Here is a 12,847-nt window from a genome sequence, read left to right as displayed (position 1 = left end):
AACTTCTCAGCAGCAACAAATAGACCTGCGATGCTCATTGCAAAACTAGAGTACAAGCGATCTGAAGAAACAGAGTTAAGACAAGGCCTCAAATAAACCTGATGCTTCAATAGAAACTTTATTGCTTGTTATCAAGCAGAGCTGTTACATGTCTTGTTCCCACAGCCCAGAGTCTGCGCCTGCCAGCACACCCCCACAGCATATGTACGCATTTGCTCCACACTGCTGGGATGAGAATTCTGAAGAACAAATACAGCAAGACCAGCCTCGCTACAAATCTCCCAGCCCGTACCATCTTCCAGCACTGCAGAAGATTACTGCAGTCCAGCAGGTGACATTTAACAGCAGAGAGGCCACAAAGACATCTCCCAGGCTCTGATATGCAAGGGATTTTTAAAAAGCCACAGCTACACCCTGCATATACTGTTCTGCAGCTTGTCCCATAAAATCTAAAGGATGTGCTAATAAGTGCAGTAATAAAGGCGCTAGACAATACTGAGTCAAAGGAGATCTACAAACTTGATTAGGAGAAGGATAATTTGACAACACAGCACAGGCTGAAGAGGGAAAAGTTTTCCATTTATCACTCCAGTCCAAACTCCAGTGTGGAGCACCTGTCCGTATAATTAGCCTCTTCCAAAGAAAATCTTCAAGGAAGAACAGGGTCAGTTAAGATACAACACCTTGCCTCACAGATCAATGGTCACAGTCTCCATGTTTACAGCACTTTGAAAAGAGCGAGTCATTTACTGCAAATCCAACAGCATGGTAGGATTAATTTTTAAATGCTGGAGGATTATGTGAAATGTAGTCAGTAAAACTGAATCTTCCATTCCATGCGGCTCTGCTCCCTCCTGCTGGGCATGTGTGCTTATCCTTTTGCCTTAAAACCTGTGGAAACCAAACTGCAGAAGGTCCTAATATTCGTTTAAACAAACAGTGCTTCATCAGTGCTGTTTGCATGTTCACTTGCTCGAGGTTAGATGCATGTTTCTAGGTAATCCTTGTTACCTTAGACTTAATTGTTTCAGGATTCATGCACCTTAATGTCTTCAAGGGGTTAATTACCACTGTCTAAACATCTGATCAAATTGAACAGACTCCTAAGGAGAACACTGAGTCTGCATTCTTGTGAGTCACAGGGGACTGAGAATCCAGACACCTGTGCTGCAGTTTGGACTTGCTCATTAGAGCATTCAGACTTTTAAACTCAGGTTCTTAGAAAATACTTTTAACTGAGTGCTTTCATTTAAGAAGGGAGGTCAACCTCAGCCATCCAATTTTCAGAAAAATGAAAACCAGAAGCCCCTAATGATTTCCTCAACATTTCCTCCAAACTCAGTATCAGTGGGAACCAGGCTGATTATCTTTGTCTAAATTCAGTTAGAGAGAAAGATACCACTAATGATAGACACCCCTTTGAGTCATCTGGGCTGAATTTTGTCCAGCTATAAGTGAACGTAAAAACCAACACCACTTGCAGAAGTGCTGCAAGGATGCTCTAGCCCTGGCAAAACGCTTGGAAATAGTTAAAGGCAAACAAAAGCAATATACATGCAACAGAGGAGGGAAGCAGAGGAGGGAAGGCTGTTGAGAAGGGCATAGCCTTATTACACAACCCTATTTCCTACGGCACTAACCAAAGGGGGCAACAGCTTGTCTGACTGCACCCCCTGCTCCTAGGCAGGAATTAAAAAACAAGACTTGGAAAGCAACCGCATGGCCTTGTTACATTATGGCAGAATTACTCCCTACACCATATTTTCTCCTATTTTATTTAATACATTACAAGCAATATATTTTCATCTGTATACTTAGCCTAATACTCCTCTTCAGGAAGGGGTTACATACATATGCAGATTTAGCAGCCCTCGTTAAAAAAGCTAGTGGAACGAACTCTAATCACCAGAAAAATAATGCAATACAGCCTTGCATGTTACAGCAGAGGCAAATAAAATCAAAGCAGGGCAAAGTCAAATAAAAGCAAGAGGCAAGGGAGTTCTTGATCCCTTGAAAAATTAGAGCAAGCCAGGGAAGAAAAAACCCTTGGCCACTGGGTGTCAGCCTTGAGTTACATGTTGTAGAGTTAAACTGTAAAGGCACACAACTCGTACCCAGAGAAGTCTGTTGTCCTCCACCACGTAAGGCAGTGTAGCTCTGCTGATACTAGCAGAACTGTGCTGAATTACACCATCCGAAAATACGCTGAATTTCAGGACATGTCTACACTGAAGACAGGGAAGTAATTCCTGCTCAGGGATGATATATTTGTGATAATAACATTGGTCAGCACAGGCAATTCGTGACATCTCGATTATGCATGCAGACTGCTGTAACAGCTTCCTGAAGTGCCATGAAAACTAGGGAACATGATTTTGAGGTCTTGACAGAAGCCATTATCCACCATACAGGTCAGACATTTGTGAGCCAAAGGAAACCACCCCCAAAGACACCCAAGTGAGTGCTCACAAAACCCACACGATGCTGTCATGTGCTATGTCTCGCCCATCAGCAACACCGCTGTTACCACAAATGGGCAGAACCAGCTGCTGCTGCTTCCAAGCTGTGACTTTCAGAAAAGGTCCCACAGATACATATAAGGGAGTAGATGATAAAACAAGAAAACCTGCTGATACCACATCCCCCAGCCATTTACATATGCAAATTCTATTCACACACCAAGGGCATCTGTTGGAGCTTAATTAACCATTGACCCACATATGCAATTAAAACACCTTACTTCCTGTCTCTTTCACACAAAGAATACAACACACCCAGTCTCTCTAAGAACTGTTAGGTCTTTCACACAAAGCTATGGTCCTCATGATATTTTTGTTTCTAGCATTTTTAGTGAGGGAGGGACAGACAGAAATTCCAACACCCCCTCCTGTCTCTCACATGAGCTTCCTATTATGGAGCTGCTTTTTTCAGAGTGTTGATGCTGCTATTACCAACTCATAAACAAAAAGACACATTCTTAAGATAGGCATATGAAGAGGACTAGCCCTGAAGAAAGTCAGAGTTACAGCACAAAGCATGGCGTTTCACTTTGTCAGCAGCTCCCTCCATCTCAGAGTGCTCTAAGCTTCATCTGATGCCTCATTCCTTGGCTTTTCCCCAACTTTTCCTGGGCCTTCTGTCAGCCTGAATCCACAGCAACACAGAGAATCTGATCTCCTCCTCCATTCCCCTGCCTTTCCCTCTGCTAGTTTCAGGCCAACATTATTTTCCTGAGGTACAGCTTTTTTTTTGTTTTTAAAACTCTACATATTTGTTCATCTCAAGGCCAGTCAGAAACAAGTGAAAGAGATTATCAGTCTGCTTTTAAATCTTTAGGCAGACACAGGCTATAAGCTAGTGACAAGAAGATACTTTAGCTGGCTGTGGTAAAGCCCTAGCTGTACCTCAGATCAGAAGCTAGCCCTTAGTACTTTTCCAAGGTTGCTCAAAAGCAGCACACTGGTCCCTAGAGAGGAAGCTTTTCTTCTACCCTTCCTATTTTTACATCCTCCATTCAGCTCGTTTTCTTTTAAAAGACCAAAAAAAATCCATGGAGTAGTCTCATCCCCTTCCTTAGGGCAGTACAATGTTCAAACACAGACACAAACCTCTCAATACATAACCCCATGACATATGCAATTCAAGCTTCATAACTACAAACAGATTTGTTCCAGAGCACCCATATGAAACTTTAAAATCCCCAAACCCTCTTTGCTTACCTAGCATACTGTCGTGGTTTAGCCCCAGCTGGCAACTAAGCACCACGCAGCCGCTTGCTCACTCCCCCCCCCCCCCAGTGGGATGGGGGACAGAGTTGGAGGAGCAAAAGTAAGAAAACTCAAGGGTTGAGATAAAGACAGTTTAATAGGGAAAGCAAAAGCCACACACACAAGCAAAGCAAAATAAGGAATTCATTCGCTCCTTCCCATGGGCAGGCAGGTGTTCAGCCATCTCCAGGAAAGCAGGGCTCCATCACGCCTAACGGTGACTTGGGAAGACAAACACCATCACTCCAAATGTCCCCCCTTCCTTCTTCTTCCCCAGATTTATACACTGAGCATGACACCATATAGTATGGAATATCCCTTTGGTCAGTTTGGATCAACTCTCCTGGCTATGGCCCCTCCCAGCTTCTTCTGCACCTGGCAGAGCACAGGAAGCTGAAAAGTCCTTGACCAGCGCAGCAACAACTAAAACATCTCTGTATTATCAACACTGTTTTCAGCACAAATCCAAAACATAGCCCCATACCAGCCACTATAAAGAAAATTAACTCTATCTCAGCTGAAACTAGGACACATACCTATACTGCCTACAGGAACAATAGCTCTGCACTTTGGTATCTCCCAGCAGCCTCATCTCACAGGATTTAAGCAACCAGATCACTCAGATACGAATACCAGCAGGCAGCGGCTCCACCTCTTTTTCACACCTACCCATAAAGGACCACCTGCCCTCACATTTTGTCCGCCCAGGGCTGGTGTGGGTGCTAAGCCTCAGCTTGGGCAGCATCACAGCTACCTCAGCAAAAGGCTCTCATACACATTTCTGACATTGTGCCATGTTTCTGCTTGTTGTAGAAAGCCTGATACCCTGACATAGATCTTTTGCCTCTGCAGTAACAAGCTGTGTTACTAGTCTCCTTTCAGACTGAGAGAGAAATTGAAAGACTCACACCCACACTCCCAACTCCCCTTGAGTTTGGGGATGGAAGCCCAAAATACCCATCTACAAAACACCTGGTTCCGCTCCTGTCCAGCCCTAGAGAAGGTTTGACTCCCAAGGGATCTCCACTTCCTTCAGGTCTGATCAGGATTTGGCAGTAGGACCGAGGAGGTACCATTTGCCCATGGCTCTGTATTACCCACAGTAGAGGTGATGGAGCTGGTGTATTTGCTGAGCACAGCCAGGTGTGGGAGGGAGAACACTCCCCAAGTTTTAATCATCAATGCAGCAAGGTGCCTGAGTAATTTGTAATCCAGATGTTTCTTACTTCTGTCAAAAGGCTGTTATCATGCTGTTGGTCCTTTTCCCTATTCTGCTGCTTTTCCTGGTCTTTCCTCAGATTGTTTGCTTTTGCTAAGAATTTTTTAAAGACAAATGTAACTCTTTAAGCAAAGAAGAACAGCTTAAAAGCCTGACTCAAGTGCACTTACACCCCCTGTCAGAAACCTGACCTGGTCCCCCCACGCTTGATGCAACACCTGAAGCTGCTCTGCTAACCAGCAGTTCGTACTGGGAGAAGAGATGTGTGTGTGGCTGTAGCCCGAGAGGATTTGAGAGGGAAGGCCAGGAGCCCCTGCTCCTGGGATCTCTAGTTTAGCTCTTGCTGATATAGGGGGCTGTTCTGACTGGGGAATGCTCTTGCTTTTGAGCTGTCCTGCTCAGGTTTTAGAGCTTGTGGTTCTGTTTGTGGAAGGAGATAGAAAATGCAAGTGTAGCTGAAGTTACATTTTCCAGCAAGTTTTCTTGGAAGAAGAAGAGTTTAGGCTCTAGTGGCTGAAATGAGTTTGCTAAGGATGGTAAGAGAGGGAAGTCTGTTTCATAGGCACAGATATTGCTTGATATTTCTCCAGACTGGGAAAATACAAGGGATGAAACCTGGCATGGCTTGTCACTTTAACTTTTGTGAAGCTACTGCAGGTTTTTAAAGGTCTTTAAACTCAGATGTTGCCTACGTGGGAAACAAAGATGTTTCTGCGCAGCGCTCTGTGACTGCTGGAAGTAAACTGCTTCTACATTCGTATCTAAAGCTGCTGTGGTACGTGTTTAGTATGCTTGGTGCACGAATATTATGCTTAAAACCAGAGCGTCCAGTCAGCTTGAGTTTTCGCCACAAGGTGGCATTCTCTGAGCTTTTTTTGCTAAGGAAAAATAAAACTTACCATCCTTAATAATAACAATAATAATTAAGGGGGGGGGGACCTCAAACCCTCCCTGTATTTTCTTAAGCCTGTGACAAAGCAAGATTTGTTAAGAGGCTGCTCCTTCTCTTGCAAAACAATGGTGCTGCTTTCAGAGAGCTGCAAGTGAGACAGAGGGTCAAGTCCCTTTAAAAAAAAAAAGTGAAATACAGTATTGTGCATCTTGAAATCTGAAACCAAGAAACAGAAGTGCAAGGGAAACAAGGGGGAAAGCCTTGCAATTCCTGAGGACAGCTATTGCAAGTGGAGTTTTAAGGAATAATATATATATATATATATATATATACATTTAAAGGTCATTGAATGGCTTTTGTGGAGAAACGTGTGAAATAAAGGAGCCTTGGAAGAAGAGATTTCTTTTTCTCCTCCTCTCTGGATATAATGGCCATTGCAAAGCAAAGCATCTTGAGATTTGGCTTCAAATGGCTCTTCCTAGCAACTTTTATGCTAGCCTGTGATGGACAAGGTGGAAAGAGAGAGAATGGTGGTCCTGCCTGTTACGGAGGATTTGATTTGTATTTCATTCTAGACAAGTAAGTCAGTTCTACTCTCTTCTTTTTCAAAGAAATCTTTCTCTAGGCATGAACTGGAATGGCATATACTGATACCAAGGAGGTTTTGTTTGGGTTTTGGTTTTGTAGAAGTCACTGTGTCCCCAAGGGACCTGCGAAACTCCTTAGTACTCTGGCTTTGTTTTTGTTGTGGTAACTTCTTTGGTAGGTCTAGTATATAATGCCATTGTGCTCTGTAAATCAAATCGTTATAAATTTTGCTGTGGCTGATATAGAAACTTTGTTGTGTACTTCACCCTGTAGAATCTTAAAAGAGTGGTTGGGAGAAGGGCAGCACCCGGGTCACCTCTGATTTTCCTATGAACCGTGAAGGTTGAGCACTCATGAAAACAGAGGTTGGAGAGTTGTTATTGCAGGCATTAATTCTGTAGCAGAAAACGGGGAGGAAATCTTGCCTGCCTGGAGGTTTGCTTCTGGACTGCTTGCTCCTTAGCTGTGAACGTTCTAGAGCAGCAACTTGCAGGTAAAGACCGGGCTCTGAGAGGTGGCTGCTCCCTGTGAAAGGGTCTGATTTTGGCCATTGTGATGGAAAACGGCTAGAGTGCCGTATTTAAAGAGAGATTTATTTTCTCTACGCTGAGTCACATTTTCTTTGTTTCCTGTTAATCAAAGGCATATTTTGACTGCTTAACTGTTTATACTGAAGATAACTTCCTACCTCACTCTTTTCATCACCAGTTGTGGTAGTGTCTTTTTGGCACTGGTTAAGTTTGCCTCTTCACAGGCCTTGAGATTGTAGATGGAGCAATGTGAGACAGATATGTGCTGAGCTTTGGAAAGCTTCATATTGAAGCAATACAACAATTTACAAAAAAGTACAAAAAGCGTACTAGCTAAAATGATTCTCCTCATTTTCTTGACTAAGAATAGTTATTTTGAACCAAAGGTTTGGAAATACTAGAGAATATGCATGCCAGAGCCATGGTACTGACATTATTAACCATAAATTTCAGAGACAGGAAAGTATTTGCAAGTTGCCAAAAGTGCTCGCGGATGAAGCTTTCTGACTGATCCTCTGGAGTGTTTTGCAGTAGCTCCCACATTCCATTAGTATAAATGACTTGGAATTACATAACACTTTATTACAAAATACTGGGTAAAATGTAAGACTGAGACACTGGATATTTTAATGTGCCAGTTGTCCTAATGCTCCAGGGGAAAGATTTTTTTTTTTTTTTTTTTTTCTTTATTCAGTGGAAAGATCTACCTGTCTAATGCATTTGGTTGCTTTGGCTGTTCAGTTATTAGTTGGAATACTTTTATTACTACATATGAAAAAAAAAAAACACCCAACAAACCAACAGAGCATGATTTGTACTGCAGGCAGCTTTTGCAAACTGCACTTCCCCAAAAGTTGAAGCAGAATTGAAGGTTTTCTCAAACCTGATGGATGTGCTGTTTTAGACCTCGGAGCTAATGTGATTTTAACAGCCACTTATTTCAAGTTCTGTGCTGTCCTCTTACTAAAAGGCATGACTTTCTAGGCTTGCTCAAGGGATTATGAATTTGGGTGGAAATATGAAGCTTGGCACAAACTTTAAAGTAGACAGGCTTACCTTAGTGTATGTATCAAGGTATTCAACAAAAAATCCTGCTTTGACAGTTGCAGGATTCCTATTTCTGGGATTTTTCTGGTGCAGAAATGATCAGGGTCTGATGTAAAAATGTCTTGGTCTCCAGTGGAATTTGGAGGAGAGTTATGGTGTATACAAGATGCCGTGGACCCTATTGTTTAGCCTTTGAGGAGGCTTACTCTGGTGGAGTAGGTCATCCCATACCCTTTATCTTTGAAACTTTCTTTCATTCCTCAGATGCTAAGCTGAAGTTCTAAAAAACTTGAGTCTTATTTAGTCTGGGTTTTCTACCTTCTAATTGTTTAAAGAATTTTTTCAAAAATGCTGCTGAAGTCCTGAATGCGCAGAGAGGTAATGCCTATAATTCAGGCAAACTATGAAGTGATAATATATAATTCAGGGCTCACTGCTTTTCTTTGAAAAAGCTCTAAAAATGTTTAAAAGTTATTAAAAGTGATAAAGGACACTGAAGCAGAAGAGATTTAGGTTCTGAAACATTGAAATGTTAATTTCAATGGTGGAAGAAAGCCATTAAAATATTAAGCAACCTACTTTCTGTGATCTAGGGAGTAATATAAAAACAATAAACACAGCCCTGGAAGTCACCAGTGCTAGAGCCCTCTACTGACCCTTTTGCCTCAGTGCCTGGTTGGATTTAGTGACTGCTTAAGTCCATTTAGCACCCTGTATTGTGTGCTGCTCGTAGGACATGTTCCAGCTGCTGCACTATACATAGTCCTTGTCACAGCGCTGGCTTTGAAGCATACTTCTGGCCACAAGAAGCCCTTCAAAGTGAATGTGTAACCCACTGGGGAAAGGGTACATGTTATAGGCTGTTCTCATGAAGTGATGCTCTAGCTCCCTGCAACGTTCTCCTTAGACTCCTGCAAACTTGCTGTGTGAACTGTTGAAGGGAAACCAGGTTTCCTCCGGCTATCTGCAGACAGCTGGAGACATGTCTCCCTGCAGATGGCATGCTCAGAGGGCCTGAAGCAAATCTCCCATTTCTCATGGTCATGAAGGAAAAGAAAATCCAGTATTCAGCCATTCAGAAATAATCCTGTTATGCTACGCCTTGATGCACATGTCACAAACAGAACAAAAGCTTGAGTGATACCAGATATGCTTGCTAGGTTACAATAGCATCCTTAATCTCTGTGCATGCACTTGCATGTCCTTTACTTCCAAGAGTTCTCACACAGCTTAGGTAGCAATAGAGAAGGTCTCTCATGCTGTGACCATTGGACCTCAGGCTAGCAGAGTTATGTTCCAAAAGTGATGCAAAGACACCCCAGAGGACTGTGGTTCGAGTTGGGCAAGCTCCTTGCCAAGTGAAACTGAAGTTGTCATGCTGTTGTTGGTGCAGTGCTCCAACTTTGGAGGAAACTAAGGTTTTCCAGCTCTCTTGAGAATCGTTGCTTGACATGCCGCAAACTTAAAAGGACAAAAATAGCGTTACACACACAAACACCTAACTTGAAGTTCTGAGCTGCCTGATGGCAGGGTCGCTGAAGGAATTGTATTCATGTGAATTAAGACTGAATTAATCCATTTCTCTTGTGCTTTGATTGCAAAAAAAAGAAAAGAAAAAAAAGGTGGAGAGGACTACAACTCAAGCTGTATGCTAGAGTACAGTTGTGTGCTGTTTGCTATTTAGATTATATGCAGGACCTAGTCATGCAGGGCGCTGAGCATCTCAAAGTGGAGGACATACCAAGATGAGCCCAGTGTTGTGGAAGGTGAGGCCCGCTTATCTGGGGAGAATTGTTGGGACAGCTGGTCCTAGATGGCATGTCCTTTTGTGTTACTGTGGTGCTGAGGGGTTTCATGGATTGAGGGTCCCGTAGGCTGAATGGTAGCAAAACATATGGCAGAAAATGGTGCCAAAGAATTTACAGCCTGGATGCGAGATAAGTTATTATTAAGACTTTCATTAAGAAGGAAAAATGAGGAAGCAGTGAGATGTTGATAAACATAGAGCAAACATTTGTTTTTGCTGATGTTGTCCAGTTATTCTAAAAATATCATCCATGTGACTAATTAATGAAGACTATGACCCACTCCCTAACTGACGTGGTATCTAGTGCTGTCGTATGTAAACAGCCCCCACATGCACAGTTGGAACATTAGGTAGAGGCAGCTCCCAGACTAATTTATTTGCAGGTAGGGAGGAAGGAATAACAATGAGTAAGTCTTCTCAGTACTTGTTTGCTGTACCCTCTGTATGTCAAAGGTGCTATTTCCTACGCTCCTGCCTGCTGTGTGCAAATAGTAGGCATTTTATACCCATGTGCGGAAAACATGCAAGGAACTGTACATGTGTGAAAGAAAACTTGGCTCTAAAAGATCCTTGGCAAAATGAAGCAAGGAATCCAAGCTGTTTCCTGTGATCCCTTCGTTATTCAGCCAGACAGCTGATCTATTTTTAACCAGTTGTATTGAAGCAAAACTCCTGTTCTAGAGAGGCTAATAGTTGTTTCTTTGAATCTAGCTTTAGTAGCTGTAGTTACCATGACTTAAACGGGACTAAGTCCAGATTTACACTTGGAATGTAGAAGAATATAGGGGCCACAGTGGTGTGGAAAGCAGGCAGACACTCTGCACGACCAGGCAGGGAGACTGACCTACATGAACTGCTGCCAGTAGTGGTGACTCTTCCCCTGGGAAACGGAAGCCCTCCAACAGAGCTAACCACAGGACCCTTAAAGAGCTGAATAATATTCTAGCTGCTCTAATGTGAAGAAATGCAAGCCTTTAGTAGGTAATGGTAAAATTGAGTGTCTGTGGAAATAGATTCAAAATAATCTCTGATCTTCATTGACCTAGTCAGTGATTCCTCGAATGTTTTTCTGGAATCGCAGGCCTGAATCCAGAGCAATGTATGCATTTCGTTTGGATGGCAGAGGGTTGCAAGTATATGGAGGCATAGTTTTTCTTTGTTTTAGTGTGAGGGTTGAGAGATGCTAGCAAGGTAGCATGGAGGAATTCGTGCATTCTTGTGCCTTTTTGCTTGTTGCCTGAAGGAATGTAATTCACTCCGAAGCATGCTGTAGGCATGCAATTGCAACGAAGTTAGTATGTGAAATCCTTGCCCGTCAAGACCTGTGTACATGTTTTTAGCCAGTGGTGAATCTAAGGTTAACTATTCCTTGGTAAAAGGGGTGGGTGGGGGCTGCCTTACATCCAGGATTAAGTGTGTGCCTGCAGCACTCTGCGCTTTATCCACTGCTTGATATAAATTCAGTCCATGGTTACTTGCTTACTAGTTGTTTTTTTACATATCCCCTGCCAATCAGGAAGAGAAGAATGTTCTTGGACTGTGTTTGGGCTTAGAGGCTTATCCTGCTCTGAACTGGACCTCTATAGACCCTGTAATCTCAAATGCTTGACAGTATCCCTGGTGAGCTGTCTCGTGTGAAGTGTGGCACAAGATAGTGGTGTTTCCTCAAAGAATCGCATCACCTCTCTAACATCTTTGTGTTATACAGTGCTTTCAAAATTGCCCCTGAAGTATTTGGAAAGACAAAGGACACTTTTTGGCTCATTTGTGTTATTTTTAACGAGCTCCATAAAAAGATGCTGCAAAACTTCTTGGGTCAATGCCACCTCGGACAGCTATGAGACTTCTTGAAGTTAGTCCAAAACTGTGGAAGTTTAAGGAGAATTTGGATCAACATCAGTCTCAGCATCAGGTGTGTCTATATACTTCTGTCAGCTGCAGGGCATGTAACTGGTGTGAAGTCTTTGTATAAGAGTTTGTGGGCTTGATTCTGTTTTCTTCTAGTTTGTGAATTAAATAAAGCCATGGGTATTCTGAGAAGGTGCAGTGACAGAAATGGAAATAAGGAGTCTAAAAAGTATGAGAAAGTCAAACTGTCAGGAGGTTTGAGTTGCTGCAGCTTTGGTTACAGTGCATCTTGTCACAGTGAGCAGGAGAAAAGCACCTGCTGGGGGGCAGGGTTTAGCCAGAGTGTGGCTCTCCATGTCTGGAATCACTGATTCTCTCTCACCCTTGGATTTAGTTTAGATGTACAAAATTCCAGCACAGTTGACCACAGAATGTATCATTCTCTTGTTAAAGGCATGATGGTTTACTTAGTCTTAATTTCCATTTATTGGGCTTTTCTCCAGCAGGAGAATTTGGCATCCTCAAGATGAGCCTTTTCTTAAATTGCAAGTTTATAGCATCAACCACTCAGCTGCAAAGTGTTGGCTCGCTGATCATCTTGTTTCTCTTTGGGAATATGAAGAGGTAGCAATTTTAAATTTGTCTTACAGTTAGTCTTTAGAAATCCTTGTCCTATTAAGAAAGAGTTCCTGGCCTGCCTTATGAGAGGCTTTACAAATGACAAGTGTCTTTTACTGCAAGGCTTCCAAATAACACAGCCGAAAGCTGTGGAGGTGAATGCTTTAAGCTAATGCTGGTTTTGTAAAACTTCTGTGACTGCAAAAAGGTTAGTTCTATTGGTTTTGTCCATTTTATGCCAAGTGAAGACTGTAAGAAGTCTGAAGTGTGTTTCAGAAGATGTATTTCATGTATTAGAGGAGTACTTTTCTCTAAATGCAGACCTGGGCATTTGTAGTCACTGACACCTGGGCTTCACTAGACAGAGATATTAACTGCAAGCAGACTGCAAGCTGTCTAGCTACAGATGGAAAACTTGCTGTGCTAGAAGGAACGATGTATGGTCAGCAAAAGTGTGAGCCTTCGTTTTGGGACCCTTTTATAGCTTGCTCTGGTAGAGATGAAGAATAAATGGATTGTAGACTATTCCAA

At 42.6% G+C, this 12,847-nt stretch overlaps 1 protein-coding gene across 2 annotated transcripts in view; it reads left to right on the top strand.

The window, feature by feature from the left end:
• Positions 1 to 5,964: 5,964 nt before the first annotated feature.
• The window catches only part of ANTXR1 (ANTXR cell adhesion molecule 1), a 113,928-nt gene continuing 107,045 nt past the window's right edge, over positions 5,965 to 12,847 (top strand). For both annotated transcript variants that reach the window (XR_012778711.1, XM_075523813.1), the window contains exon 1: positions 5,965 to 6,457. Coding sequence is in view for 1 of the 2 variants with exons in the window: in XM_075523813.1 (XP_075379928.1) it covers positions 6,306 to 6,457 (152 nt within the window). In the remaining variant the exon portion in view is untranslated. The remainder of the gene's footprint in view (positions 6,458 to 12,847) is intronic.

This window comes from Mycteria americana, chromosome 23 (genome assembly GCF_035582795.1).
Source record: "Mycteria americana isolate JAX WOST 10 ecotype Jacksonville Zoo and Gardens chromosome 23, USCA_MyAme_1.0, whole genome shotgun sequence".
Taxonomy (NCBI): Eukaryota; Metazoa; Chordata; class Aves; order Ciconiiformes; family Ciconiidae; genus Mycteria; species Mycteria americana.
Note: the sequence above shows the minus strand (reverse complement) of the source record. Positions and strands in the feature narration are given on the sequence as shown.